Source organism: Brienomyrus brachyistius, chromosome 5 (genome assembly GCF_023856365.1).
Source record: "Brienomyrus brachyistius isolate T26 chromosome 5, BBRACH_0.4, whole genome shotgun sequence".
Classification (NCBI taxonomy): Eukaryota; Metazoa; Chordata; class Actinopteri; order Osteoglossiformes; family Mormyridae; genus Brienomyrus; species Brienomyrus brachyistius.
Genome location: NC_064537.1, coordinates 26,168,892 through 26,195,871, shown reverse-complemented (window position 1 = coordinate 26,195,871; position 26,980 = coordinate 26,168,892). Strand labels below are relative to the sequence as shown.

Below are 26,980 nucleotides of genomic sequence, written 5' to 3'. Positions count from 1 at the left end.
CACGTTCAATGTCCTATATAGTTGTACGTGCCACTAGCTTTGGTTTCCGGTCGATAAAGTGTAACTATCGTTAGCGACTGGTGTGTTTGCAGGTCCGGGGAGCCTCTTGAAGCCGCCTTACGAACCGGGTATGTCCGTTACGAGCTGTTGCCGTAGCCCATATTACCGCCGGTAGAAAGTCGGAGAGGTGTATAAGTACTGAAGGCAGTGCACGCAGGAAAAGTTAGCTCGCTGGCTAAGTGTTGACACTAAGCTAGTCCGCTCCTTGTCGGTCCTGGGGAAATCTGTGGGTGTCGAGAGTCGGTGAGAGAGTAGAGAGAGGGACGGGGAAAAGAAAAGGGACGAGGCGGTTCCGCGTCCCCTTCACGGACACAGGTCCGTAGACCCTGTCTGGATTGTCATTTGCCGAAACGCGTTAACTGGGGTGGTAAATTTGTGGAGTTGGTGCGGTTTGCGGCTACGGTTCGCACTGGCAAGGCTCCCGCACTCTTCACGGGACGCGGGGCGCTGTGTTTATGTTCGGGCTGCCCGATTCGGTTCGCTCGTTTACCGTAAGATGTCACCTGGCTTACCCCGAAAACAAGCTTTCTTTCATTTTCGTAGTTCATGAGTGTGTGGTGCGTATCTGTCATCTGGCATGCCTGTTTGATGAGAGCAAAATATACGTATGTCAACACACAGACGCCCGCCCCCATGGCAAATCTGTTTTGCGCTTAATGCATGTCAAATTGTCCTTTGTCTCAAGGTTTGTGATCAGGCTACAAATGTTACGTACTGTCTGGCAGTTGTACCTGTGACTGGGTTACTTTGTCTCGTAGTTTAAACTGAGTGCTGCTTGACCAGACAGTGTCGAAGTCATTAATGCTGTGTTAAATTATCATCCATTCTTAACAATCAGTACAGTGTAGTGTTGACTTATTGTATTGGCGTAGGTAAATAAGTTTCCCATCCTAATAACTTCTTTTTATTTTTTTTTTTCTTGTTAGAATTGCACTAGTAAGTTTGTCTACTTGAAAATACTCGGAGTTTTCGATCGGTTAGGGATGTGTCTGACCTAAGGTGGACCGTGCATGGGCCATTGGTTAATGTCATCTTGCAATTTGTATCAGATATACAGAGTCATAGGATAAAGAAGTTGGACTTGTTAGCTAGCCTCTGTTACCTGTTAAGTTGTTATTTTAAATGAGGAATTGCTCTTTCCTTTATCGTTATTAAATTGTAGTTTAACCATAGCAGTGTGCAGCCTATGCAGTTATTTCATTTGGATTTGATCTTACTGCTAATTATGTTTAGGTATTTTTTAGGGCATCACTCAGTAATCTTGTTTAATGTACAGTAAAAGGACAAAACAGCAGCGCAGTTTTACGATTGCATTTGGTTTGCCAGCCTCTGAAGTACGAGCACTTAGGATGCATTGTGGCATGGAGCAGAATTGTGTGTGGGGAAGTGGTTTGTCGAGATTACACTGAAGGATGGTATGTCAGTCAGCTTTGATTTCTCTCATTTCTTAGCAGTTTGATCTTTGGCCCAGTTCCACTGCAGAAGGCATCTCCAGGTGTTCTAGTAAACTTTTTTTTTTGTTTGTTTGTTTTCCCCACCCTGTGTTTTTAGTAGTTTTTCACGTGGGGTGCCTAAGTCTGGCATTAAGCTCCTCCTCTTCCCCTTGGGCTTTCAGACACGTCATGGTTCAGATGCCTGGTTTGCGTAACCTTTCTCAGTTCATTGAAACAGAAGTGATTTTGGCAGCAGTTTGAGAATCTTCAGTAAGAGATCTGCATATTTCATGCTCTATTCATGCATGTACGGTGGCTGCATGTGCGTACAAGTTAAGTCCCCATTTTAGCTTTTGTCTTTCTGTTTTTCTTGTGTGATATGCCCCTTACTTAACATGCAGCCGTACAGTGACATCGTCACTAAGCTTTTATAATTCGGATTCTCTTTAAAACAGCCAAATGCAAAAATTTGTATGCGCTGGCAGACTTACCTGGAAAGCTTTTCTGACTTAGGATCATGCAGATTTGCTGAGTTCCTGCGATCGTAAGCGTGTGGAAGTCTGTGGCCTCTGCGTAACTGACGATGGCCGATGGAGCGGATGAAGAAGAAGTTATTCATTTGGCTAGTTTCCATACGCACCGTGGACAGGGTAAGTAATGGTGTCGCCTTTAACCCTTTAGGCGCCTTGTAGAATCAGATGTTTGACCTGTTGACCCATAAATGTGTTAACAGATGGCAAGGCCAAGCACGACACTTCTATTACCATATCTGATGATTCGGATGACGAGCTGCTTACATTCGCCACAAATCACACGATTCAAAGTAAATCGGAGGCTGAGGACGAGGACGAGGAGGAAGATGTGGTGATTTTGGAGGTAATATGAAATTCAGCTTTTTTGTTAAGTTGTGTTCTCTACTCTGGTACAGCTACACTGACTTGGTTTGGATGTCAGGTGAGGAACATCTGTCATAAAGAAGCATGTGGATGTTATTTGGGTTGCCGTCAGAGGGTAAGGGTTCTGTGTCCTCTAAAGCAGTTTATGCTGCATTTCAGCCTCAAGCCCCCCTCCGCCCCAGTGTCATTCGTCCTGCTGCTCCTTGGGCGGGGGTGCGATCTCAGAGGCTGCGGCCAGCTCATGGGAAGGATAAGACCTACGCCGAATCGAAGGCACAGCCCTCCAATCACCACGCACAGCCTGAGCCCAGACGCAACACCCTCGGTGTCTTAATTGAAGACCGGAATGCTGCACCTTCCACGTCCAGCGCACGACCCACTCTGGGACCCGACCCGGTTCCTGCAAGTGGAAAAGTGCCTGAGCAGGAGAACCCGACATCCTCCAGGCAGCACGCCGATCCAGGCGGGGAAGTCCTCGGTGTAGCAGCACCTGAGTCATTAGGCCCCCTCGGGGCGGACCTCAAATCTGTAGCAGACAGCCAGCCGAGGCCTGGCGCTTCTTTGGACATTGCAGCAGCCCCATCTCAGGAACGCCCCGCTGAGCCGCCGCAGGTGGGGCAGACCCCTGCCACCCCACCCCCGCTGCTACACCCTGCATCAGATGCCGCTGAAGCAGCCGCCCAGCAGGATGCCTTACCAGAGCCTGCCATCATGCGTCCTCTAGGGGCAGAAGTGAGGATTGAGGACGAAAGGCCTGGCCCATCCGCTGCTAACAAGGATCATGGACTTTGGTATGACCAGGAGACCCTGAGCACTCTGGTGAAGGGAGTGGTAAGTGGAGAGATCATTGGGACAAATGTTTGCATGAGGAAATAAGGTGTGGTCTGAAGTATTAGTGTGGCAGTTTGACTTTGGCGAGTAGATACAAAGTACAAAGGGATCGGCAAGTTGGGACTGGTGGTTTTATTTGGCAGGGTTGTGGTACTTTTTCGGCTATTTGAACAACATAAATACGTAGCCCTGTAACTTAAACAAGCATAGTAAAGCCAGGTCATTGCTCCCAGTATCTCTCTCTCTCTCTCTCTCTCTCTCACTCACTCACACACACACACACACTCTAAACTTGCTTTACATGAGCTGAAGGCTTTGACCCCTAATGTCACCCCTCTGACCAAAACATTCACACCCTCCCATGGTTTATGGGTATTTTAAGCCTAAACTCTATTCACAACATGATTTGAATATCTATATCCAGATTACAGTGGCACAGATAGACCACAGACCTGTCGTCACTTAAAAACCTTTTTGTAACCAGGAGATGCAGAATTTCCTGTATTATATTTAGCATCTCATCTTAGAAATAAAATTGCACTGAAATCACATTGTTTGCTTATCCTCATATATGGCTCTGTTTTTGCAATCTGTTACAAAATGAAACGATACTAAGCTTGCAGCAGTGTGTGTTGTGAATAGGCCAGTCACTGTGATTGGCTGCTGATCCCACCTCTGTATCACTAAACAGTGCCTCAGAATCCATACATAACTAAATGTATCTGAGCAGCCCAGGGATTAAAAGTACTTTTTGATAAGTGCTGTTCTGAATATTCTGTTTGATTCCACTGCTATGTCTTTTATTGACACCTTCCCGCTTGCGAATGATTATTTTCTGTAAAAATTGTGGCATCTTCTGGCGTTGTTCGTGACCATATTATTAGAGCTAAATAAATTCTACATAGTGTGTAGGATTTCCACAATTATGATGTAAAATGATTTATCCAAAAAAATGTGAAACTACCCATGGATATTGTAGTTGTCTTGGGGTAACGGCGGATTGTAACTTTTTTAATCTGTCATTTGGATGCTATGTACATTAATGGGACTGATGTATGAATGAGTTACTTGCATCTGTCCCTCTGTGCAGATGGACCTCTTCCCGGATGTAGAGGAAGCCTTTATAGCAGATTTGATAAGGAGACATGACTTGAAAGATTTAAATTTGTAAGTGGATTTTTGTATTGTGCTTTTCATACCAGCTTCCGGATTGTAAGGGTGAGAGCCATGGTGTTTCAGGCATGCCCCTTCACCAAGGGTTATTTTTGAGCCTAGGATGCGTGTGCCGTTTAAGATTTACTGTGCAGTGTGCTTTGTTTATTTCTGCTTATCTTTACAGAATTTGCAACTTTTTGTTAGAGAACCCCGAATATCCAAAGAATGAGAGGATTTCTGTGTTGAATCAGCACACCAGTATTCTTCTAGAAGCAAATAATAATGAAATGCAGGTAAGTCTGAGCTCTTAGTCCTCAGTTACTGTCAAATCGAAGGACATGGTAGAGCACCTCACATCACACATTTATTTTTCCTCTAACATCGTTTTGTTCTTGTCACCTTCCTGCTCTTAGGAAAAAGAGAATTATTTTGAGTTCTCGAAGCTGGGCACTGTTGACCACCGCGTCCTCCTGCAAGCTGCAGATCTTCTCATGGGGGATTTTAAGATGCTGAGCAGCCTGGACATAAAATGGGCTCTGAATTCCCTTAAAGGACACTATGCAATCACTCGCAAGGTACTGGATTCTCTCACCAGTATTGGAGTTCTGACAGTGGTGCTTCATCGATGCAAAAATGGGTCCCCGAGGGGGGGGGGGGGGTAGGCACAGGCGCTGCTCCAAACTTGTTGACTGAGGACATTGCTCAAGGAGACTCTGCAGCATTTAGCCTATTGCTCTGTGTAGTTCTGAGTGAGCATGCCCAGTAGGACCTTCTGTGGCATACAACTGGGCTTTGCAGCATGGGCTCTGTAGAGCAGCACCCGGGGATTCACTGAAATGAATCATGCATTCCTGAAATGTCAGTAAAATCTTGTTTGCGTAGAATAGCAGCATAACGGGAAATCCGAATGTGTTCCTGTGATGTTAGTGGTAGGGGGTCCTTAGGACTAGTCTGTGTTCAGTTGGGAGTGTAAGGAAGGTTGAAAACGTCTGGTCTGGAGGTCTATGCTAGTCTCTTCCTTTGCTAACACCACCCACCAATAATATAAATTATGAGCTGTCCTTTGACACTTTGTGCATGTAGCATGATGGTCAAGGGCGAACCTGCTGTTTAACCTTTGAGTAGTGTATTTAACTTAAATTGGGTCATTTTTTCAGCTCTATAAATACGCTCAAGTGAACATTATGAACAAATAGTTTTTGAATGTTAAAATCAAAAGTGGATACTAGTTTAGTGGTGATGAATATATGCCTAGTAAGTGTTCCCACCATTTTTTAATTTGAGGATCCTTGTATAATTTTTTGCGGAGCCCTTCATTTCCGAGACGCTGGGTTGCTGCATGTTGGTAGTGTGATCTCAGCAAGCTCTGTTTTCCCTCTGTACCAGGCCTTATCTGATGCCCTTAAGAAGTGGCGAGAGCATTCCGCTGAACCGTCGGGGAAGAAGAGGAAGAGGAAAGAAATGAACCAGTTCTCTTATATAGATTTCAAGTTTGAGCAAGGTGACTGTGTGTTTGATGTACATCCGCACCCTGGGTTGTGTGAAAAGGTCCAGTGAGCGAGTCTGTCTGCTTTGGCCTTTTTGGCTCACTGGCAGTTACTGGTGTCTTGCTTAAAGGGGAAGTGAACCAAATTTAGCGATTTTCATGTGTTCCTCATGCATCATTATGGGGAAGCTGCTGAAAGTATTATTGATTTGTTTTAAGATTAGGGGGCGGCATGGTGGTGCAGTGGTTAGCACTGTCGCCTCACACCTCTGGGACCCGGGTTCGAGTCTCCGCCTGGGTCACATGTGTGCGGAGTTTGCATGTTCTCCCCGTGTCGTCGTGGGGTTTCCTCCGGGTACTCCGGTTTCCCCCCACAGTCCAAAAACATGCTGAGGCTAATTGGAGTTGCTGAATTGCCCGTAGGTGTGCATGTGTGAGTGAATGGTGTGTGAGTGTGCCCTGCGATGGGCTGGCCCCCCATCCTGGGTTGTTCCCTGCCTCGTGCCCATTGATTCCGGGATAGGCTCCGGACCCCCCGCGACCCAATAGGATAAGCGGTTTGGAAAATGGATGGATGGATGGATGTTTTAAGATTAGGATTTGTATGTAATTTGGAACCTGGTGTGTGGATCGTGGTTTGGTGGAAAATTGTTTGTTTGACAGGGCACCACTGGCCACCAGTGAGTTCGAATTTAATTTTACTAAGCAGATGTTGATATAGAATGATGGGAAAGTGAATGCTGGGACTTGAACGCAGAACTTCCGAAAACAAGCTAGGCCAGCGAAGGCAGCTGGGTCTGGGAAGGGTGTTCGTGGTAAGCGGAATCATTGGGTGTTTCTCAATCCCAAGAACGCAAAGATCTTACTTTTGGTTTTGGCAAGAGCAGTCTTGCTAACTTGTTTCTCAAAAGTGAACTTGGGACGCAGTGAATAATGGGATTGGTCTTGTTTCCTGATCCAGGGATTTTTTGCTGTTGTTTGGACTTCTGTCCTTTAGTATTGGAACTAATCTTTGGCAGTGGAAGACGGCGTAAAACGGGTACATGAGAACACAAGTGTGGTCAAGTATGCATATTGAGAAACGGCTATTGTGTCATTGGTAGGGTGGAGTTCAGAACTCCAGGACGTGTTCCAGAAAGACACTCTTACTCTTTCTCCAATAAAAGAAATTTGGTGGCAGAAATTGTGACGTACTGTACAACTACTAATGATTTTACTGGCAAGATGGCATGTTCCCACTCGTGCCAGTCTAGGACTGGCCAGTATGCACCAAAAATCATATACATCTCCATTTTTTTTGCATAAAGTAACAAAAAGAAGGTTCCAAGTCAAATGTCTACAGTGTCACACAGGCACTTAACAGACAGCTGTACATGATGCTTTCGAGCAAACCAGTGACTTGCCTGTTTTACTCTCATTTTGTGTGTGTGTTTTTTAATCCCTTTACTTTTTATTAATGTTTCAAATCGAAAATTAGTATGGCCATATAGCGAAAATACATTGTGATGCATTTTCAAGACCTTGACAAAGGTGAAATATCTAGGAGAAAATGTCTTTGAACTATAATCTCTAATCTTGCTCTATACCATTGGACTGTTTTTCCCCAAGTATTCTGCCGTATCTGTTTTAGTAATTGGCTAATGGTGCAGATGGTCTTAAATTCATATTTGGATGAATTTTGACTGTCCAAATCCTCTTGGAGGTTCCACAAAGTTGGAACGGCGCATGTTCTTCCTGGAAAACAAGAGGAGGTACTGGAGATCCTATGATAAGAAGTCGCTCCACCCGAGTTTGCAGAAAGAAATTAACTTCTACGAGCAGAAAGCCAAAGAGATGGCTGAGGTGGGCTTCTCATTTCACGTTCTCTACTTTTGACCCTAAATTCTTTTTGTTAAACATGTATTTAGTTGCCTTCCGGTCCCAACATATGGTACAAATATGTTGAGTGCCTTAAAGACCTTTCGGGTTTCAGTTCAAAATATTGAGCATTCTGAACAGTATATGAGTTCCGTGAAATATGCCTTTAATCATCAAATTCAGGACTTTGAGACATTTCCGATCAGTGCTTTTTGTGCTGTGCAATGTCAGAGAGAGATTAGCTCCTGTTAATAGCAGTACATCTGCTTGCAATTAATGGTACTGAATACTTTTCTTGGCAGCACGAAGACTTCCTCTTAGCTCTGCAAATGAATGAAGAGCAGTATCAAAAGGTATACATTTCTTTTTCAAAAAATATTTTTCTGACTATTGAGGTAGCTCTGTCATTTCCATCGCGGGGAAAGCACTCCGGGCAAAGCTGATGTTGGGATCTCGCCACTCTTTGCCTGCTGCTATTCTGCTATTGCGTAAGCAATGGTCCGGAAGCCAGGTGCCCACGGATCGTCTCGGCAGGTTGTTGGTGCCGGGCCACTCTGTAAATCAGCGCACACACAGGGCCGCCTTATTTGTTGCAGGATGGCCAGCTGATCGAATGCCGCTGTTGCTATGGCGAGTTCGCCTTCGAGGACCTGACACAATGTACCGACGGGCATCTCTTCTGCAAGGAGTGCTTGGTGAAGTACGCTCAGGAGGCCGTGTTCGGTTCGGGCCGGGTGAGTGTCCGTACTGTGGGACGGGGGGGTGGGGGGGGTGACATGGGGCATGTAGACCCTCACACAGTGTACTTGGAGTCACTTACGCAGCCTGAGAGCCCTAATATCAAAGCCTTGCAGTAACACCGTGATTTAGGCCACAAGCTTGTTACTCTGAAGGTTCCAGTGCACGTCTCAGTACTGGCTGTACTACTGCTGCTGCTCGTCCAGGTGAATGTCTACTTGTATAGTAAGAAGTGCCTGAAACAGAAGTATCAGCAGACAGTGAAAGAGTCGCGGGTCTTGGTGTGGCAAGTAGGCAGCATATGGAAATGATAGCCATTAACTTGAATTAGATTCATGCTATTTTAGTGTGTGCCATTAATTTTAATCTTGCTGCAAAACAAGTTTTTCCCCTTTTCCATATTGCAGAGACCCGTTTGGTCATTACACTGTTCTGTGGTGCTGTATGTGCTTTCATCTTTGATTTGACCGAGATGTTTCGATCGAGATGAAATTTTCTGTTTCTGCACAATGATATAATTGACTCTTAGTGTAAAGTACTGCTTTGTTAGTCTTTTTACAAATTCTTTGTTTTTATAAACACCATGCCCAGAAATACTTCTTTCTTCTTCTTCCCAGGACACTATTCCCATATAGAAGTGTAGTTGTCCAAAATTATTGAATTATTGGCTGAAAAGCATCTCCTAACCAAAGAGATAGAAGAGTTAATGTTTGTCCCACAGTCAGAGCTGAGCTGCATGGACGGGAGCTGCACGTGCGCATTCCCCACCAGCGAGCTGGAGAAGGTTCTCCCGGAGAACATCCTGTACAAGTACTACGAGCGGCAGGCCGAGGAGGCTGTGGCCGCCACCTGCGCCGACGAGCTTGTCAGGTTGGGTCTCCTTGCTGCATCTTACCCGCTCTTTACCCCGTATACGGGACTGCTGATCACTGAATCACAGTGCCCATCTCTGACTTGCATGGTTTGTTTTTCCATTGTGTAATTGAGTCAGGCTGCTACCTGCTCTGAGCTGTGATGCAGTGTTACCATGACGATTTTAACCTCGCCTCGCCTCCTGACTCTTAAAATCACATCTAGAAGAGACCTGAAGCTCGATCTCTTTCCCAGGTGTCCGTTCTGCAACTTCCCAGCTCTGCTAGACAAGGAAATCTCTCTCTTCAGCTGCCCGAACCCCCGCTGCAGGAAGGTCAGTATATTCTGTCCCCCCACCCCACATGTGCAAACAGTCAGTTTTAATGATCTGTTGACTGGGGCATACGAGTTCATGGTTTCACTGAGGAATTACACAAATTTAATTCATTTTTGTAAGGTTATTGAATTACCTGTCTCTTGGACATTCATCTGCTGGCCATGATATATGGGGAAAATGGACACTCAAAACCTGTTCTAATACCAGACCGTATTGCATCCATCCAAAGTTTTCAGCTGATCCCTTAGTTCATATAGTGTTGTGCCATAGGTCCCCAGTAACTGTTTTTGGTCTCTTTTACTGTAAATTCATGGAGCTACGAGAGCAAATGATTTACACAATTCCAGGAGGCTCCCTGGTGACTGTGTTATAGCCAGCTGTTATCCTAATGTTCGGAAACATAAGATTTTAAATACACTTGAATATCATTTAAAAAAAAAAAAAAAAGCAAGCAAATACATTTTTGAATTTGGATGAATTTCCTCAACAGTCGAAGTATGCAAGTTTCATAGTGAGATTTGTGGTGTTTGCAGTAGAATATTTTGGGCAATTTAGGCACCTAAGAAGTACACAAGCTGACAATTTGTGATTTACAGAATTGTTTTTTTTTGGTAAGCTTGTTTTCGTAATCGCACGTTTTCAGCATTCTTCAGCGTTTGGTATTTTAATAAAAGGTTCTATTAAATATCTGTAATGAACAATGAGAATGCAGAGCACAGAAATTGCTGGCTTCCTTAGGCCCTTGTAATTCCGCTAGTGTCCACAGGATGGCTCTGTGACTCCGTGGGTGACACATGGGGTGTTCATTCCCCTTGCAAATACAGCTAGGCTGCCGCCTCCCCAGGAGTTCTACTATAAATTTATATATATAAATAATGTAATGTATAATGTAATTATTATTTTTTTCTTTTTAAGTCCAAAAACGTGGTCTGTTGTGCATTTACTTGTATAATTACATAAATACATTGCTACAGGTAATAAATTGAACATTGCAGCTACTTAAGTGCCTAAACAGTGGCCACTGTCATAGTAATACAGTAATAATGCTAGAGATAGTAGCCGAACGCTTAACATGGCACCGCTGTTACGTGGGCTTCAGTCCTCCAGCCACATGCCAGCCCCGTCCAATCAACAGGCCCCATGGAGCTGCTGGGACTTGTTTCCATGGCAGCTGATGATGGCTCAGCCACCGCAAGCTGCTGGTGTGCGAGTAAAATCAGGAAGGTGGAGGCTGCTTTCGGTTTCTGGGTTGGGCCTGCTCCGTTTCCGCTATGCGCTGTAAGTAGAGTGGGAAGTAAGCGGTGTCTTTCTTAGCCCTGGACAGTGTTTTATTGTGGCCAAATCGGCCGTCCTGTGTAGTATTCGCCTTAAATTGTACTTGGGTTCTCTGCTGCCTGTTGCCTCTGAGGTTTTGGGTATGCCTTTCTGCTTATCTGCGCACTCTCTGCATGGACAAGATTCTGGGTTTTTCCGTTGGTTGTGGTCTTGTGACCGAATATTTTAGAGACTGATAGCGTGTGAGCTTTACTGAGCTGCTCGCTGTCGCCCTCCCATCCGGGACTCTCTCTGCAATCTCCAGCTTCTCCAAATGAATCCAGCCCTGCCCTGGGCCCCCAGGCCCTCAGATGTATGTCTCTGCGCCACCCACTTCATAACTTTTACAGTGTGCTTATGGTCAGGGTTTTTACAGTGATTCATGATGCACAGAAAGCTCTTTTTACGCCTGTTTAAAGTACAAAATGTCATTTGCAAGAATTTTTCTGTGAAGTATGTGGTGCCAGTGAGAATAACATCAATTGGTTCTGTGCCATTATTTGGTTTTTCAGTGAGAGGGAATTTTTACCTTTTTTTTGCCAAAAATTTGATTCTTATCAAAAGTAAATTGTTAATCCTCTGTAATAAGTCATATATTATTTCAAGACGACTCCAGTTGAACGTGACACAGAACTTGAGTGGACTGCTGTAGGAGGGCAGTGCTTGTCCTTGTTTGTCAATGGGAATGTCTTTATAGGTAACATACCACTTGCGCAGGCATCCTTAAATGCCAAGGGATGAAATCACTCTACTGACCTTAGGTTTTGAACTGGTGACCTTCTGATCACAAGAACAGCGTCCTAGCCTTCCAAAGCACACACCGCCCCGCAGTTACCTTTGGTCTGTTTAGAGCTGCCAGAGAAACCTGTAACGCTCTCAGTTTACATTTCTAATGTCAATTTGTCACTCAAGGTCCCCCACTTTATGACAAATGCGTGACACAAATGAATGAACCTGGACCTCAATTCATGTCTTAACATCAAGTAAGGCGCTCAGCTCCCTCTTAAGTGGGTTAAATGGCGGCTCTAGAGGCATCAGGTCCCTGGCTTGGGGGCGTCCTTGGTCTGGATCTATGGCGACACCTCCTTTGTTGTGTGCTGTGGGAGAGTTCAGTCTGTGGAAATAACCCTCTTTGTTTACATGTCTCCAGACTCTGGGAAGGGCTTTTTCCCACTGTTTGATCTGTCAGAGACAGCCTGAACGCACAGCCGCTTTCTAGTCCATGGATGACTCTGAAGTATTTCACTGTCAAGACTCCATATTACTTTTCTGCGCCATAATGGGTTTATCTGTTTTAAAAAGACAGTTATTTTAGCATTGTTCATTTCAAAGGCTTAATAGTTAGACATATGGTGTAGCACACCAAAAGAACAAGTACAACCGCTAGGAAATTGGCCCTCAAGTGTACTTTTTAGTTTGATGGTTCATTTATGAAAATGAGTGCAATTTTGCGTACAATACCAGTGTCATTTCTGATTACCGTGACGCCAAGCCATGCCTGTTTCACCGCAGGGTTTTGACCCTATTGGAGCGACTGATGGGTGGCAGAAAGCAGTAGCTATATTCAGCCCATGGGAGCTGGCTTGACAGGTCCTTCCTAATTGAGCTGCAAGGACAAAAGGGCCTTTTATGGTCTTGCAAATTGGTTACCCTGCGAGGTGACAGGCTAGCTGGAGGCTACGCGATTCTCATAAGCTCCGTCTGCTTCTCGGAAGGCCTCCAGATTAAGCTGCTTCTCCAGGTTTAGTTTCTGCCAGATGAATTCAAGACATAGCAGCGTAGTAGTGATCGTAGAGTAACGCCGTGTTGGGTTTGCACTCTGTCGTTAAGCCGTTGGCGTTGTTGTGGCTGTGAGTGTAATTGGATGGCTCATCATGAAGTCCGGCCCTGAATGCATCTGAATGCTGGGTCGCCCTTTGTTACACTCTCCCCTCGTTTTGGCTCTGAATGCATGTGCCGTAGCTTGTTAAACGTTTTGTTGATGCCACTGCAAGCATCCCCAGTTCAAACACATGGGGTGGGGGTGTATTTTAGCCGGGTTCGAGTATGAAAACGACAGGAAAGAAGGCAGCACAGGAGATCCTTTTTTAGGCTGCTCCTCACGCCTTGCACCTTGGCATTATGCAGCTAGGAGTGGGTGACCTTCCAGGGGCGACGCTGTCTCTCCCCTGGTATTGTGACAGAATTCATTCACTTAGTCAGAATTCTAAGAGAATTAACTTGGGATCAAAAGGAAAAAGTATCAAAGTTAAATAAGAGACGAGGCACGAGTCTTATCAGGCAGCTCGGCTGCACCAGTGTACAACTGTGCATAATGTCCACTGCGTGATGGCAATCATTTAAGCGCATGCAGTTCTATAACCACTCAGAATAAAGAGAGGCTATAATCACTGTATTAAAGTTCTCTTTACGCCAGTTTGCTTTTATGAAATGCCTACATTAGCAGCTGTTTTCGCTAAGAAATCTGAAGAGCTTTTTTCCTAAAAGCAAAAATCAAGAACTGAAAATAGCATTTAGCGTTTTTTAGGTGAGGTTTGTATAAGTACGCTCTACTTCTGTTTGTTACTTTTGTCTCCTGTGACTACCATTCTTGTTTTTATTATTTGTTAGCGTAATTTTTCGGTTTTATGTGTCATTTGATGTGATGTGGTAGGATTTTTCGGTCTCTGAAACACTCAATTTTTTCCCCATATAAATTAACAGTAAGTGTTTTTTCACCTTACACCAGTTTGGCTTATGAAACGTTTCATGAAACGATGCTGTACTTTTGGATAGTGCGGCAAAGCAGTACTGTGTATAAATACCCAAATTATCATTGATTAGTCTGAGGTCATTGGCACAGAATTTGTTTCCACAGTGTTTTACTGCGGACTTTCTGAAAAATGTGTGTGAACTTTAGTCTGTCATTTTACTGTACTTGCGATAGTACATGTCATTCTGTGCGTGTCATGTTCTGTAATACATTTTGCATATCTGGACAGATTGTCCAACGCTCTGCCACCGAATAGAGCAATGAAGCTGCAGTCAAATATCATCGACTTTTTGTGTGTTTGTCCGTGTGCTTAATGAACCTCTGAGCTGTGGTGAGACCTGAGACATTGGTACAGTGTGGGATTTGTGGCAGGATCAGGCTGATCCTTCAGTCTGTATTGAGGCCTGAACACCTTCTGTTCTCTGCAGATTCCTCCAAGGTCAACCCTCTGACTGCTTTGGCAGAATAATTTGTGGAGTTTATGATCCCATCTGAAATTTCCCATATATTCTTAGAGGAAGTCCTTGATGTGGCTGAAGCGGGCAGCTCTGGCTTTATGCTGACCATTTCTAAGCTCCACAGCTTAATACCATTTATATGTATCTCTCTCCGTGTAAACTGTATTTAGACTTTAGCACTAGAAATGTTTCATGGTCACTTCCTTGCATCCTCTGATCATTCAGCAGTAAGTCAACCAGGCCAGATCTTTTTTGTGTCTAATGTTTTTCTTGGGTAGTGAGCATTGTGAGCACGTGTTTATATGCAGGACAGCACCTGGAGTTATTTTGAAAACCCACTGGGCAGTTTTATAGGAGATCCATGTCAGATCTGCAGTGCTTTGCATATATTCCAGCAGTTAATTCATGGTTCTGGAGAGCCTGGGTTATAGTTAAATTTTATGTAAATGTCATATTAGTATTGTTTAATTTAATATAAATGTCCTGTAATAGTTGTATTTGACCATTAGATGGCAGCAACAGAATGCCTGTCTGCAGCCCCCCCCAGTTTATATATGTTTTTTTTTCCCCCCTTCATAGGTGCTGTTTATTATAGGTGTTTTCCCCATGCAGGAACCTTTTTTTTCAGAAACTAAGGACTTCTGTTGCATTCCCATAACAGGAACTCAGTCTAATTGCACAAAGATAGTTCCTGAAGCTTTTTTCAATCTTTACTTTTCTCTGGATCAAGAACTACTGAATGGGGTTTATAGCAATAAGCTTTGCTTATTTGGTTGATTAGAAGCGTCGGTGTTAATTTAAAAGTTGCACTGAAGTGCGGGTAAAAAAGATGGTTCCGTAGCAAAAAATTTTCAGGCAAATTTATTTTTATATCTGTTACATTTAACGTGTTAATGAATACCTTTACTACAAAAGTTCCCGGTCGAGAGCCCAGAAACTCGAAACTTGCAACTAGGTTCCTGAGCTTCAGTGGGAAAGTGCCTTATGTCATCTTTCTGACACCAGCCATGACGCAATGGTGAAATATGAGCCTGTGAGAGGGGGATCTCGGATGTGTTCTCTAGGCCTTAATAAATCAGAGGCCATTAAATACTGATCCAAATGTTCCTTCCCCTCCCCTGTTTTGGTGGAGCTGTAGCAGATGGGATGAGAATCCAGGACAGTGTGCTATGATGTCATAATGTGGCCTGTTTTCTGCGCTGTTCCTCTTGTCTGTCCGTTAGCCTCACACTATACTTTCTCTCCTGATAGACTAACAGAATGGTATGTTCTGGAGCATTCTCTCATTCTCTCACTTAGCTGAGCTAAGTAGTGATTACTGACCTCAGCCAACCACACCTACAACTTAGATTCCAGTGGTTCCCAAACTCAGTCCTCGGGACCCACTGCCCTGCTTGTTTTCCAGCTATCCCTGCCCTACACCTTCTGATTACCTGGATCAGGTGTGTTCAGTCAATCAGAAGATGAAAGACAGCTGGGACTTGTGCGTGTGTGTGGGGCAGGGATAGCTGGACAACAAGCAGGGCAGTGGGGCCCGAGGACTGAGTTTGAGAACCACTGACTTAGATACTCCATTGAAATGAACAGAATTCACGGATGGAACATTTGAATGTCGGGTGAGAGAACTGAAATACTCAGGAGTTGTATGGAGTGTATGGAGGTTTATGTAGTGGATTAGCATTCATTTAAAATGTGTGTGCTGGAATTGTGAAGGCTGTCTAGTGTTAAACTGAGGTTTTCTCGTCTAAAAATGGTGAGATTTTACAGATACTTGAAGGTTCGCTTTTGAAAACTGCACAGCCTGTAATGGGCTGATGTCCTGTCCGGGGTGTCCCCTACTGTGATTGCTGTGCTATCTTGGATGGGTTCTGGGCTCGCTGCCATTCTTTACTAGATAAGCAGCTGTATGGTCCAGAGTTTGGCGTGTTAAGGTGCTCTTCTGAAGTAAAGTCTGTTCTGGATAGTTTTATATTGTCTTTACCCTCATACCATGAGCTAATGGTCACCGCACCATAGTGGAAAAGACCAACTGCAAGTTGATTTATGGCTCCTGGGATCCGTGTTGATGGCCAGCATCTGGATTGGGACAGGACGGTTGTTTAGTGCTGGGTGCCACCTGCTGGATGGGCTGTGCCTAGCAGGGCAGGTTCTGTAGCAGCATGCTAGAGCAGCCAGCCTCCTCTGAGGAAGCTGGGTTATGCTATTAGGCCTCTCCGTTCCGGTTTCACTCCCATACGTCAAAGGCTGCATCTTCCGCCACCTTGTGGAGGAGGTGAGCTGCGCTATTTAGCCCCTGCCCTGCTAGACACCTTTGTCACTAAAACTCCCACAGAATGGGTTCATTCTGCTAGGTGGGTCTCTTTGGCATGGCTCATTGCACTGTCTAGGTCAGGGGATGGTTGTGGGTTCACATCCCGCAGAGTAATGATGCACCCTTGAGCATGACCCTAACCCAAACTACTCGGGATGTTGGATGCCCACTCGATCTTTGTCCGTCCCTGAAAACTATTTATGGAGTGCAAGATGGGCTGTGAGAGTACCAAAGAGTTCCTATGTACTTTGTACAAATGAAGACTTAAAGAAAATCCGTAAGAAGGTTATGCGTGTGACATACTTTCTGTTGCCTTCTGGTAACTTCATGTTTCTGCCTACTGCCAAGCTGTTTTCTGGGCTGAATTGGGACTCTGCAAAAATCGTTTTCGAAAAATTTGATTTCTCCCTTTTTGTGTTTTTCAGTAGGTTATGAATTTATGTTCATTTTTCAATGCTTGATGCTAATTTTAAATCCATTCTGGGAGGAATTTGGTACATATGGATGTGGCAGAAGAGCTTCGGCAGTGTGTGTGGGTTGTGTTTTATCCAAGTGTCTGTCACGATTTGGGAAAGATCCTTCTTGTGTAAAACTGGCAATTTCCTTCATGCATTATATATTCGAGAGCCCTAATCACGCTGTGTTTGGAGTGGTGTTACTGTGGGCTGCAGCGAGCCTCTGTGTGTGTGTGTGTGTGTGTGTGTGTGTGTGTGTGTGTGTGTGTGTGTGTGTGTGTGTGTGCGCGCGCAGCCGGGCTGTTGGGAAACGCCCCCTGCTGAGCCTGAGCCCATGCGAAATGATAGGTGGACCTGCTCCCGGGAGGCTGGGTTCTTGGAAGCGATGTGTGCGGATTCTAATGTCCTCGTTTCAGCAAGTGGGCCAGCTATCGGCTCAGGGAGGACTTGTGACAAAGCCAGAGGCGTCTGGTCTCTCCTTATGCTCATACAGCTGTACAAACAAAATGTGGGGGGGGGGGGGTTGTTTTTGGCATGGCCCTCCTGCCATTTTTTTGCGCCACACACTGTTACTCAGCACAGATATCCTACTCCATTTGCCGGATCATAGGATTTTTGTTGTGCCTGCAAAGTATCCTTCTGGCTTGTAGGGAAGTCCTGTTTCTTCAGTGCCTTTCTGGAGGTGACTGCAGAGTGCTGTCAGGCCTCCTCAAGCGACCCAGCATGGAGACTGGCGGGTTGCGTTCCTTTCATGTTCCGCAGGTAACCTGGCCCTCAGGTGGTGGTCTAACACTTCACAGTACGGCTGCTCTGGCTTCAAAAAGGCAGGAGATGCCGTGCCAGTTTGTCCGGATCGTCGCCACACGAAGGGGTGGCATCTCAGAGTCAGACTGCGGGCTCGGTTTGGCTGAGCCCAGCGGTCTGGGGGGCGGTGCGCCGCGTATCACTACCTTGTAAGGGCAGCTGTAGCTCCTGTATAGGCGGGGCGGGAGGGGGAGAGGGAGGGAGATGAGCAATGGCACTGAGCCACAGTGATAAGACCCTAGAGGACAAGCGTGATGAGGCATTTCACAATAAGAGCGCCAGCTTGCGCGCATGTAAGGACATTCCTATAGAGCACAACAAACAAGGCAGAATCATCTTAGTGTTTATGGCTTGCGCCTGGTGGACTTTAACCAGGGTGACCTGTCAGCCTTCCTAAACCAGTGACATAAGACCTAAGACGTCATTAAGATCCCCCTACAAAGGGTTACCAGAAATGATTAGCAGTTAGATTTATCGTTTTGAACCATTATCATAATTGTGTGCGGTGTAGTGTGCTGTACGGAATTAAATTAGCTTGCCAGACTGCAGAGAAAATGATCTCTCTAAATAAAAGAAATATCGTTTGGGAGCTGTGGTAAGGGATTCTGAGAGAGATGGATGTCATTTTCAAAGGTATAGGCTGGAAATGTGGATATTGTACTTGTAACTAAAGGAACCTTTTGCTACCAAACTGCTCATCAACCACCCCCCCACCCCCCAATCCTCAATAGACATTTTTATGAACGACATTGAGAGTACATGTTTATAACTCGACATTAGCTAGTTGTGCTGAAGTGTCAGACACAAGACTGCTTTTATGAATGAATTAGAAATAGCTGTCTGTGACCGCCACCCCCAATGGTACCACATCATGTCATTTACACCACACGCTACACAGCGCCATGTCAGAATTTTAATGTGTCCATGTTCCCGCAGTGCACTGGTCATGCTTGCATGATGATTCATGTGTCTGTTTTTGGGATTAGAGCTAACAACCTGGCAGTGAAAATATACACAAGGGCTTGGACAGTGAACTTTTGTTCCTGTTCCTCCTGGTCCCAGCAACGTGGTATAGGTGTTCTGGTTTGTGCCAGGGGTGCCCAAGGGATCTGGCTCAGCTTCTGTATGTCGTCTTTCCTCGGAGTGCCGGGCAGGCAGGCGTTATTTTTTTATATGAGGAATTCATAAACTGTTGAATACAGTGTCTCGCTGTGCTCTGTTAGATTGGTAGTGGGTGCTCTCTCTCCCAGTTGCAGGTCCTCCTATCACCACCAGGGTGTGATCTTTCTCCGTTGTCTTGGATGCACCCCCTCCATGCATCACGCCTCACCATTGTTTTATCTTCTCAATACAAAGCCCCATTTTTACAGCTCGCCTCGATTCCTGTTCTTCCCTTTGACTTTCTTGCTCTGATTACATGCCTGTCGTATTTCCCTTATGTGTGTGTTTATTATACAGCACACTCCACAATTATTGGCACCTCTTGTAAAGATTTGCAAAAAGGGTTAGAAAAAAAAATCTACCTTTCAGTGAAGTAGCTTCCTCTCACACTGGGAAAAAATGAGAAAAATCCAACCTTTCTTTGAAATTAAATTTATTCAATATTCTCAATAAAAACACATGTGCCGCGATTATTGGCATCCCTGGGAATTATAGTGAACACAATGTAGCAAGCACGGTTTCCCCTGTAAATTGTACATCTTTGAATTGATTGGACTGAAAAGGAACCTTCAAGCTGTCATCTGTTTCTGATTAACTGGGGTACAAACATGAGGTGACACAGATCCCAAATTCCATTATCTTTCCAATGTTGATGGATGACTAAGTGAACATATGAGGGATAAGTGTGTTGATCTTCATAAGTCAAGGAATGGGTATGAAAAATAGCTACCCGCTTGAAAATGCCCATTTCTACTGTTAAGGAAATGATAATAAAAATGGATAACTGCAACTGTTACAAACCTGTTTATTTTTCCCTCACATACAGTGAGGAGGATAGTAAAGGGGGCTAAAAAACCTCCAAGGATGACTGGTGGTGAATTGTAAGACAAAGTAAAATCTCCGAAAAAACATCGTTCGCTACCTTCATGCTAACGGATTATCTGGATGGTATGCCAGAAAAAAGCCTTTATTTTTGTCAGTTGACCACCGACATAAGGACCTGGAGTTTACAAAACACTACTACAACTTTGAACGGTCTGATGAAACAAAAATAGAGCTTTTTGGTAATAAATATTCAAGGTGGGTTTGGTGTAAAAAGGATGACTCTCTAGTTAAAAGAACCTTATCCCAACTAAAATATGGTGGAGATTCTGTGATGTTCTGGGGCTATTTTTCCTCCTAAGGTCCTGCAAACTTTGTTAGGTTCATGGTATTGTGGACTCCATGTAATACCAGGACATTTTAAATCAGAATTTGGCTGCCTCTGCCAAAAACTAAAACTGGGCCGTCATTGGATCTTCCAGCTGGATAGTCATCCTAAGCACATGTCCAAATCAACATAGAAATGGTTATCAGACCGCTGGATCAAGCTTCTGCCATGGCCATCTCAGTCCCCTGACCTGAACCCCACTGAAAACCTGTGGGCTGAGCTGAAGAGGAGAGTGCAGAGGAGATGGCCGAGGACCCTGGGTGATCTGGAGAGATTCTGTAAAGAGGAATGGTCTCAGATGCCCTGCTCTGTATTCTCCAACCTTATAAAATGTTATAGGAGACTCAGTGCTGTTATACTGGCAAAGGGAGGTTGTACAAAGTATTAAAAGCAGGGGTGCCAATAATCGTGGCACGTGGTTTTTATTGAAAATATTGAATAAATTTAATTTTAAAGAAAGGTTGGATTTTTCTCTCTCAGTATGAGATGAAGCTGTTTCACTGAAAGGTAGATTTTTTTTCTAACCCTTTTTACAAATCTTTATAAGGGGTGCCAATAATTGTGGAGGGCGCTGTATATTCCTGTTGCCTAATACCTAAGTGGTGGAAGATTTTTTTTTATTACAGTTGCAAAAATCATCGTCTAGTCTGCATGCTTAGATATGTGCAAATGTCACTGACTGGCACTTAATATCACACATTTGTTCGTTTCTTGCAGTAATGTGTTGTTTATTGACTGCATAGAATAGGATGACTCTTTCCCATGTGATTAGGCAGTCGGTGCCTGATGTGACTTGGTCAAATTCACAGATGTTTTGAATATTCATGGTCCTCACATATTTATCGCTGGTCAGGAGTTTGTTGCTTGGACATTTGCAGCATTGGAGAGGCGTGGTTAGGGTGGCCAGCAATCATCCAGCTCGTGCTCTCATGGCCTTAACCAGTTGGGTGGGTCGTCTCTGGCCTGGGGCGGGGCGAGGTGGGGCTACGAGAGAGCAGGCTGGTTCTGGCGTCCCTAGTGGCAAGATGAAGGGTGGGCCACACAGAGCCTAGACCGAGTCCTCCACGTGGCCCAGAGTGGGAACTGCCCATCTGCCGGGGGGGGGGGGCTGAGGTGCAGGGGGCACCCCCCTGTCTCTATGTAGCTGGCCTTAGAAACACTCTTTGCCCACCTTTACCAGCAATGTGTCTGGAAAGACAAATGATGACTTTGATCCACAGTGACCCCAAAATATGACTTGTCTCTAGTGAGCGTGAGTGATAGATGGTGGTGTTTTTCATTTAATTCTTCCTATATTACTTCAGTACTAGAAGCGACCTGGATTGTCTGGCACTGCTTCCATGTGACTCTTTCAGGCCTGTAAGCTTTGCACACGTTTCCTGCCCGATTCCTCCTATAGTGTTTGTAATCTCTGCCCCACAGGCTGCCTTATCCCGCATCTGGGTCACGAATGTGGGTCTGGCAGTCCGTGTGTGGGCCGGCCAGGGCCCGTGTCGTTGCTGTCGTCTTCTGACTGGGCGGTACCTGTGTCGCAGATACGCGTGTGGCTTCACTGACTGTCACTCTGGCCCCACAGGAAACCTGCAGGAACTGCCACGTTCTGTGGAAGGATCACGTGGACAAGACCTGCGAGGAGGTGCAGGAGAGGGATGAGATCCGGCTTAGGGTCACTTTGTAAGTTCCCTCGGGAGATTCGGTGATGTGTCAACCCTGTGACCTGCCTGCACTGCATCTGGGCTGTCCTCCAGAAAAGGGGGGGGGGGGGAACTGTATATTTCACACTGCCTTTTCAAGCTCCTCTGGAACAGGCAATCCAAGCGAGAGAAACTCATTCTTTGGTCAGGCTTGAATATTGCCGTTTATCCCAAGTCAAACTTGAGTACAGGCGGAGCGTGTGGAGCCTCAGCCCGCGGACGGATACGGGCGCGGAGAGCGAGTAATTTTCAACCTGAGAGTTTTATCGCCAAGACCAGCCCATTTTGTCTTTGTTGTTGGGGAACCTTGATAAATGACGTCACGTTTCAGGGTTTATTATCCCAATAAATTTTATTAATGACATTCCAAACTAAATAATAGCCTAGCATATTGAACAGTTTAAGCACTCTGACCATTTCAGACCCACCAGATCTTTCAACCATCAGTCGATGGAGAAACTTCTAGTGATTAGCAATCGCAAATGATTAGTGGAGGCACCCCTGCAGCCGCTTAGTTCTATGACAAGCGATCATACTGTCACGTGTGCCGCATATTTCTGCATTTCTGTAGGCAGCGCAGTCATGGTTTATGCTGGTTTATGTTGTATGCATGAGATTTCGCTGGTTAACCTTCTGAAGCATTCTTAGCATTTTAAAGTTATATTTATTTTGTTTCTAACCAGCACAACAACTGAACAGCCCACCAGGAATTCTCCCGATTTGGCCACTCCGGGCCTGGGTAGATATTTATAAGTCGAGTCCATGTATTGAGTCCAGGAAACTAGTTTCATGGCAGTGACTTCCTGAAGTTGGAGGAAGCAGCTGCCATGGAGAAATGCACTTCCTGTTTGCTCTGGGTCATTTTCGTATTGTCAGATCCTTGCCTGGTACAGACAGGAAAGACCTTGGATTGCCTGTGATGTGAAGGAAGCCCCCATTTGTGCTTCAATCATGACCCTGTATTGCAGTCACCATGGCCAACCTACCTGCCCAATTTTGTGTGGTTAGGGGGGGGAGACGTCAGCAGTTTGCTTGGCTAGCACCATCCCTGATGATGACATCCTAGGTGGCCACCCATGTGACTTAATATGTTAATTAGTCCTTTTTTTAAAAAAAAGAAAAAGACCTTGAGCTGAAGTTCCAGCAATATTACTGACCCTTTCAGTGTCTTAGTATGGGTCTGAATGGTTAAAGATCCCCCATCCTGTTCCATGTCCCCCCTAGTGAGGAGAAAATGACCGCTGCCCGTGTCAGGAAGTGTCACAAATGCGGCACGGGGCTGGTCAAGTCCGAGGGCTGCAACCGCATGTCGTGCCGCTGCGGGGCCTTCATGTGCTACCTCTGCAGAGAGCCCATCAATGGCTACAACCACTTCTGCCAGCACGCCCGCTCCCCCGGGGCACAGTGCCGGCACTGCAAGAAGTGCTCCCTGTGGACGGACCCGACGGTAGGCAGCCTTGTCCGACATGCTAACAGCGACCCAGAACTTTGCCTGGGGAGTTGCACATAAACCAGTGAAGACTTTTGATTGCTAACGAGCTCACGAATGGCAAAGAGTTTTAGCAGGCTGGTTTCCCAAAGGCCTGCCTGGAAATAGTCCTGTATCTATCGCTCGAGGCAGCAGACATTTAGGCAGCAGACATTTAATCTCCTGCTCACTGGTGAGCATCAAAACTGAACATGTCAATGACGGTGTACTTCATCGTATGGACTGTTAATATATACAAAGAATAGGTCACATCTGTATAGATAGTGGTAGATTGATGAAGATCATCATCAAGAAGCATCACACCAGTAATACCAGGTTAGAAACGAAAACTGCACACTGATGTGTGTATGAGAGTGCATATTAGTGTTACCAGCTAATGTTACAGAAATGTTGCAGTAGTTGACAGTAACAGTCCCTTTAGCAATTTTAAACAGATGTAGGAGCACTGTTCTGTGGCATTCTGTGGTAGTACTTCTACAGTTCATCTCTTTAATTTGTGAGTCGTGTTTATTGAAAGGCCGTTTTTGTTCTGTGCAGCAAGATGACGAGCGCATCATCCAGGAGATTCAGAGAGAGGCTGAAGCTGAGCTGCAGAAGAAGAACTCTGGTGAGTCCACCTTCCGCCCGCTCCAGCCCACCTGGACCCCTCACCCGCTCACCGCACTCTCCTTGCCTTCCCAGACAACAAAGGGAAGCGTGTGGGCCCTCCCTCAGAGCCCATCCCCGACAAGATGCCTCGTCTTGCCCCTCCTGTCATGCCAGTGCATCTGGAGCCCCCGCTGCCGGCAGGCGGCCCCCCTCACGGCCACCACCCGGGCCTGCTGGTGCCCCCTCAGATCATGCTCCCTCGCCTACCCCCCCAGCCCCTCCACGTGCAGCCCATCCCAGCCCCCTACGTGCCGCCGCTGCCCAACCTGCCCATGAACTATGAGCTCCCCAACATCAACCTGGACTTCAACATGCCTATGCACTACGGACCTCATCACCGCTTTTTCAGGCCTCTCTGAGGACCCCAGCTGCCCACTGGGGCACAACATGCCAAGTTGAACCGGTTTTTTTTTTTTTTTTTTGTATCGGCACATACCCGTGCTGCCCCTCATTTATCTTGCTTTTAAAGTTTACAGGATGAGTACCTTGGTCCTAGCAGAAGTGCTTTAAGCGTAACCTCTTGTCCGCCGTCCTCGCAGTTGTAGTAATGCGTTGACTTGCCAAACCCGCCGCTGGCACGTGCAGACTCGGCTCAGTGTTAGTAACCATGCCTCGCGTGTTCTACGCCAACTCTGGGGGAGCGCAATCCACCAATTACGTTCCTTGTCGTGTTCCTTGAGCGCAATCCATCAGTGCCGTTTCTCTCGAGTGCTTTTTGTCAAAGTTCAGCGTGGGCGGTCCTGATGAGGCCATTTTAGCAGTCTTCCCATGGACACTGGGAGCGAAGGCTCATGCTGCCGTGAGGATGAGCGTGTCAGGGGTGCCGTGTTCCAGGGGCTGGGCCACAGCTTATGACCGACGTGATCTTCGGCTCCTGATCCTGCCCGCCATGCGGACGATCCTGGGTCCCTAGTGTCCATTTTTGCCCCTCTGTCAGGGGAGATCCAGGGAATGTGGGAAATGTGACAGCCTTTGGCTTGGTATTTTCAGAAGGGGGAAGGACTCAGTCCTGAGAACTTTAATCCTCGTTGAGTGCCTGCAGATTTTTAGACCTTCTTTGCAGTTACAGATAAAGAGCACAAGATGTATAATTATATACACTGTTTAGAAGGCAGATCTTACAATAATGGAAAGCACGAACGATTTATGTTAAAGGAGTAAATGTTTATTAAAGTTGTACTGAGTAAATAAATTCAAAATATGTTTAAAAATTGTGCTGTTACTATTGATATTATCAGTGGGGACTTTGCATACATGCAGTCTGATGTTGGGGGAGGGGGACAAGTAAAATTTCAGATCTATTTAGTGGGTTCATAATGCACACCCTGATATTCGTGGACAGCATATACATCGGTAACTTAGGCTGGAGGTGGAGGGGTTGATCAAAGCAGACCCAAATGTCAGGGGGGGCTGTTTACTGTAACTGTCTCGCAAAAATCTCCAGCTGCTTCTTTTCCCTATATTACTATTAAGTGTGTGTCCACGATAGCATTCTCCAGAGAAGACGCTGACAGCTGAATGGTTTATGGAATGATTATTATTAATTGGCATGGAGTCTCTAAGTGGGTGGGGACTGATTATATTATGGTCTTAATTGTTTGGGCGGAGTTATTAACTGGGTGGAATCTCTATGTGGGTGGTAAACAATTATGCTGGGCGCTTGTTCATTTGGGTGAAGTCTCAATGGGTGTTGAATTATATTATTGTGGGGTTATTTGAGTCTCGCTGGGGTCCAAATTCCTCGTTTGTGGTATCAGACCTGGAGGAGCGTTGCTCGTGGGTGAGAGGTAAGGATTCGATGGTGTCTGACTGGAAAGCTCGGTTGCTTTAGTACTGGGGTTACATGCACAAGCATATTCAAACACAAAAATACTGATATAAACTAAGGCTGAATGCAGATGCAGTAATCGGAAGCGCGGTGGTTTCGGGTTTGTCTTGTTTACTGTTAGTGTTCAACATGATTCTGTCCCATAATTTCCAGCAGCATATATATGAGGAACTCCACCTTATGTTAGCACCATACGTTATTAGCATTAGCTTGCATGAGTTTGCATTACAAATCCAATCTGTTCAGGTGTTGCATAGAACTTTTTCAAGTAGAGATTATCGGGAATATATCATGATGTGTGATGCTACTAATTATATAAAAAAATTTCTTTCCTTAAGATAATCCACACATATTGACATAGATCACTGAAGTGTGGAAAAAAAACACTATTATGGCCCAGGGAATGTTTTGGATTGCCTGTGATGTGTAGGGTGTGTGTCTATATGTGTGTCTGCACTATCACTTAAAAAGAATTTGAACATTGTGTGAATCCATCCATTGGCTGTCTTACTGCTGCTCATTCAGTGCAGGGTCATCTATCTTTGAACAATTTTAATGATAATACGCCCGATGCGTTTGCCAGATGTTGACCGTTCACTAAATTACAGTTTAGCAGTCTTGTGTGTTTCTTTCCCAGGCTCGTGCAGCCAGGTGCGTCTTCATGGACTGTGTGCCTCGGCCGAGCAATGTCCTTAGTGAGAAAAGCGGGTTGGTGTCATTGTTCACCGTAGCCAAACACCAGGAAGAGGGACCACCTATAGCTCACAGTTTGAACAGGAAGGAGCTCTCTCACATTATAGCTTGTTAACTATGTGGCGGAAGAGCTTCCACATTTAAATATAAACTGACCATTGTTTTGTTGTAGAGTTGTTTGTAGGAAAACACGCTTGTGTTTCCCAGTATGAAATGGCACACTTTGTGGTTTTCATCCGATTTCGTTTTGGCCATTGGGGTTCTCTGACAAAATTGGTCACAGGCTGGGGGTCTTTTGTGTTATATTTATTGACTCTAAGAATGCTGGATTTGCTGAAAGAAGCTTCGATGCTAGATTTCGTAAAGAAATTGTGAAACACTGAAGGATGTGCCCATAACAGCTGTATCGCCTTCCCCGGCATTCCCAAGATGTCTGTCCTCTGAGCAGACGGCAGTGTTTGCACTTGACTCGACGTGGCATGACGCCCATTCGTTGGTCACGGTGCCACCTTCCCGCC

At 45.5% G+C, this 26,980-nt stretch overlaps 1 protein-coding gene across 1 annotated transcript; it reads left to right on the top strand.

The window, feature by feature from the left end:
• Nucleotides 1–25,152, top strand: rnf216 (ring finger protein 216). The gene is made up of 17 exons (XM_049014349.1): nucleotides 1–128; nucleotides 2,007–2,143; nucleotides 2,227–2,369; nucleotides 2,549–3,220; nucleotides 4,311–4,387; nucleotides 4,560–4,668; nucleotides 4,789–4,950; nucleotides 5,762–5,876; nucleotides 7,564–7,703; nucleotides 8,021–8,071; nucleotides 8,315–8,452; nucleotides 9,178–9,326; nucleotides 9,564–9,642; nucleotides 21,687–21,784; nucleotides 23,029–23,251; nucleotides 23,831–23,900; nucleotides 23,975–25,152. Exons 2-17 carry the CDS (start codon nucleotides 2,077–2,079, stop codon nucleotides 24,298–24,300), a joined length of 2,619 nt encoding a protein of 872 aa, XP_048870306.1. The 5' UTR covers nucleotides 1–128; nucleotides 2,007–2,076; the 3' UTR covers nucleotides 24,301–25,152.
• Nucleotides 25,153–26,980: the final 1,828 nt, after the last annotated feature.

Coding starts and splice junctions, on each gene's coding strand:
- rnf216 (XM_049014349.1), top strand. CDS start 2,077: ATGGCCGATGGAGCGGATGAAGAAGAAGTTATTCATTTGGCTAGTTTC. Junction 8,072..8,314: donor ATGAAGAGCAGTATCAAAAG/GTATACATTTCT, acceptor TATTTGTTGCAG/GATGGCCAGCTGATCGAATG. Junction 9,643..21,686: donor CGAACCCCCGCTGCAGGAAG/GTCAGTATATTC, acceptor CTGGCCCCACAG/GAAACCTGCAGGAACTGCCA.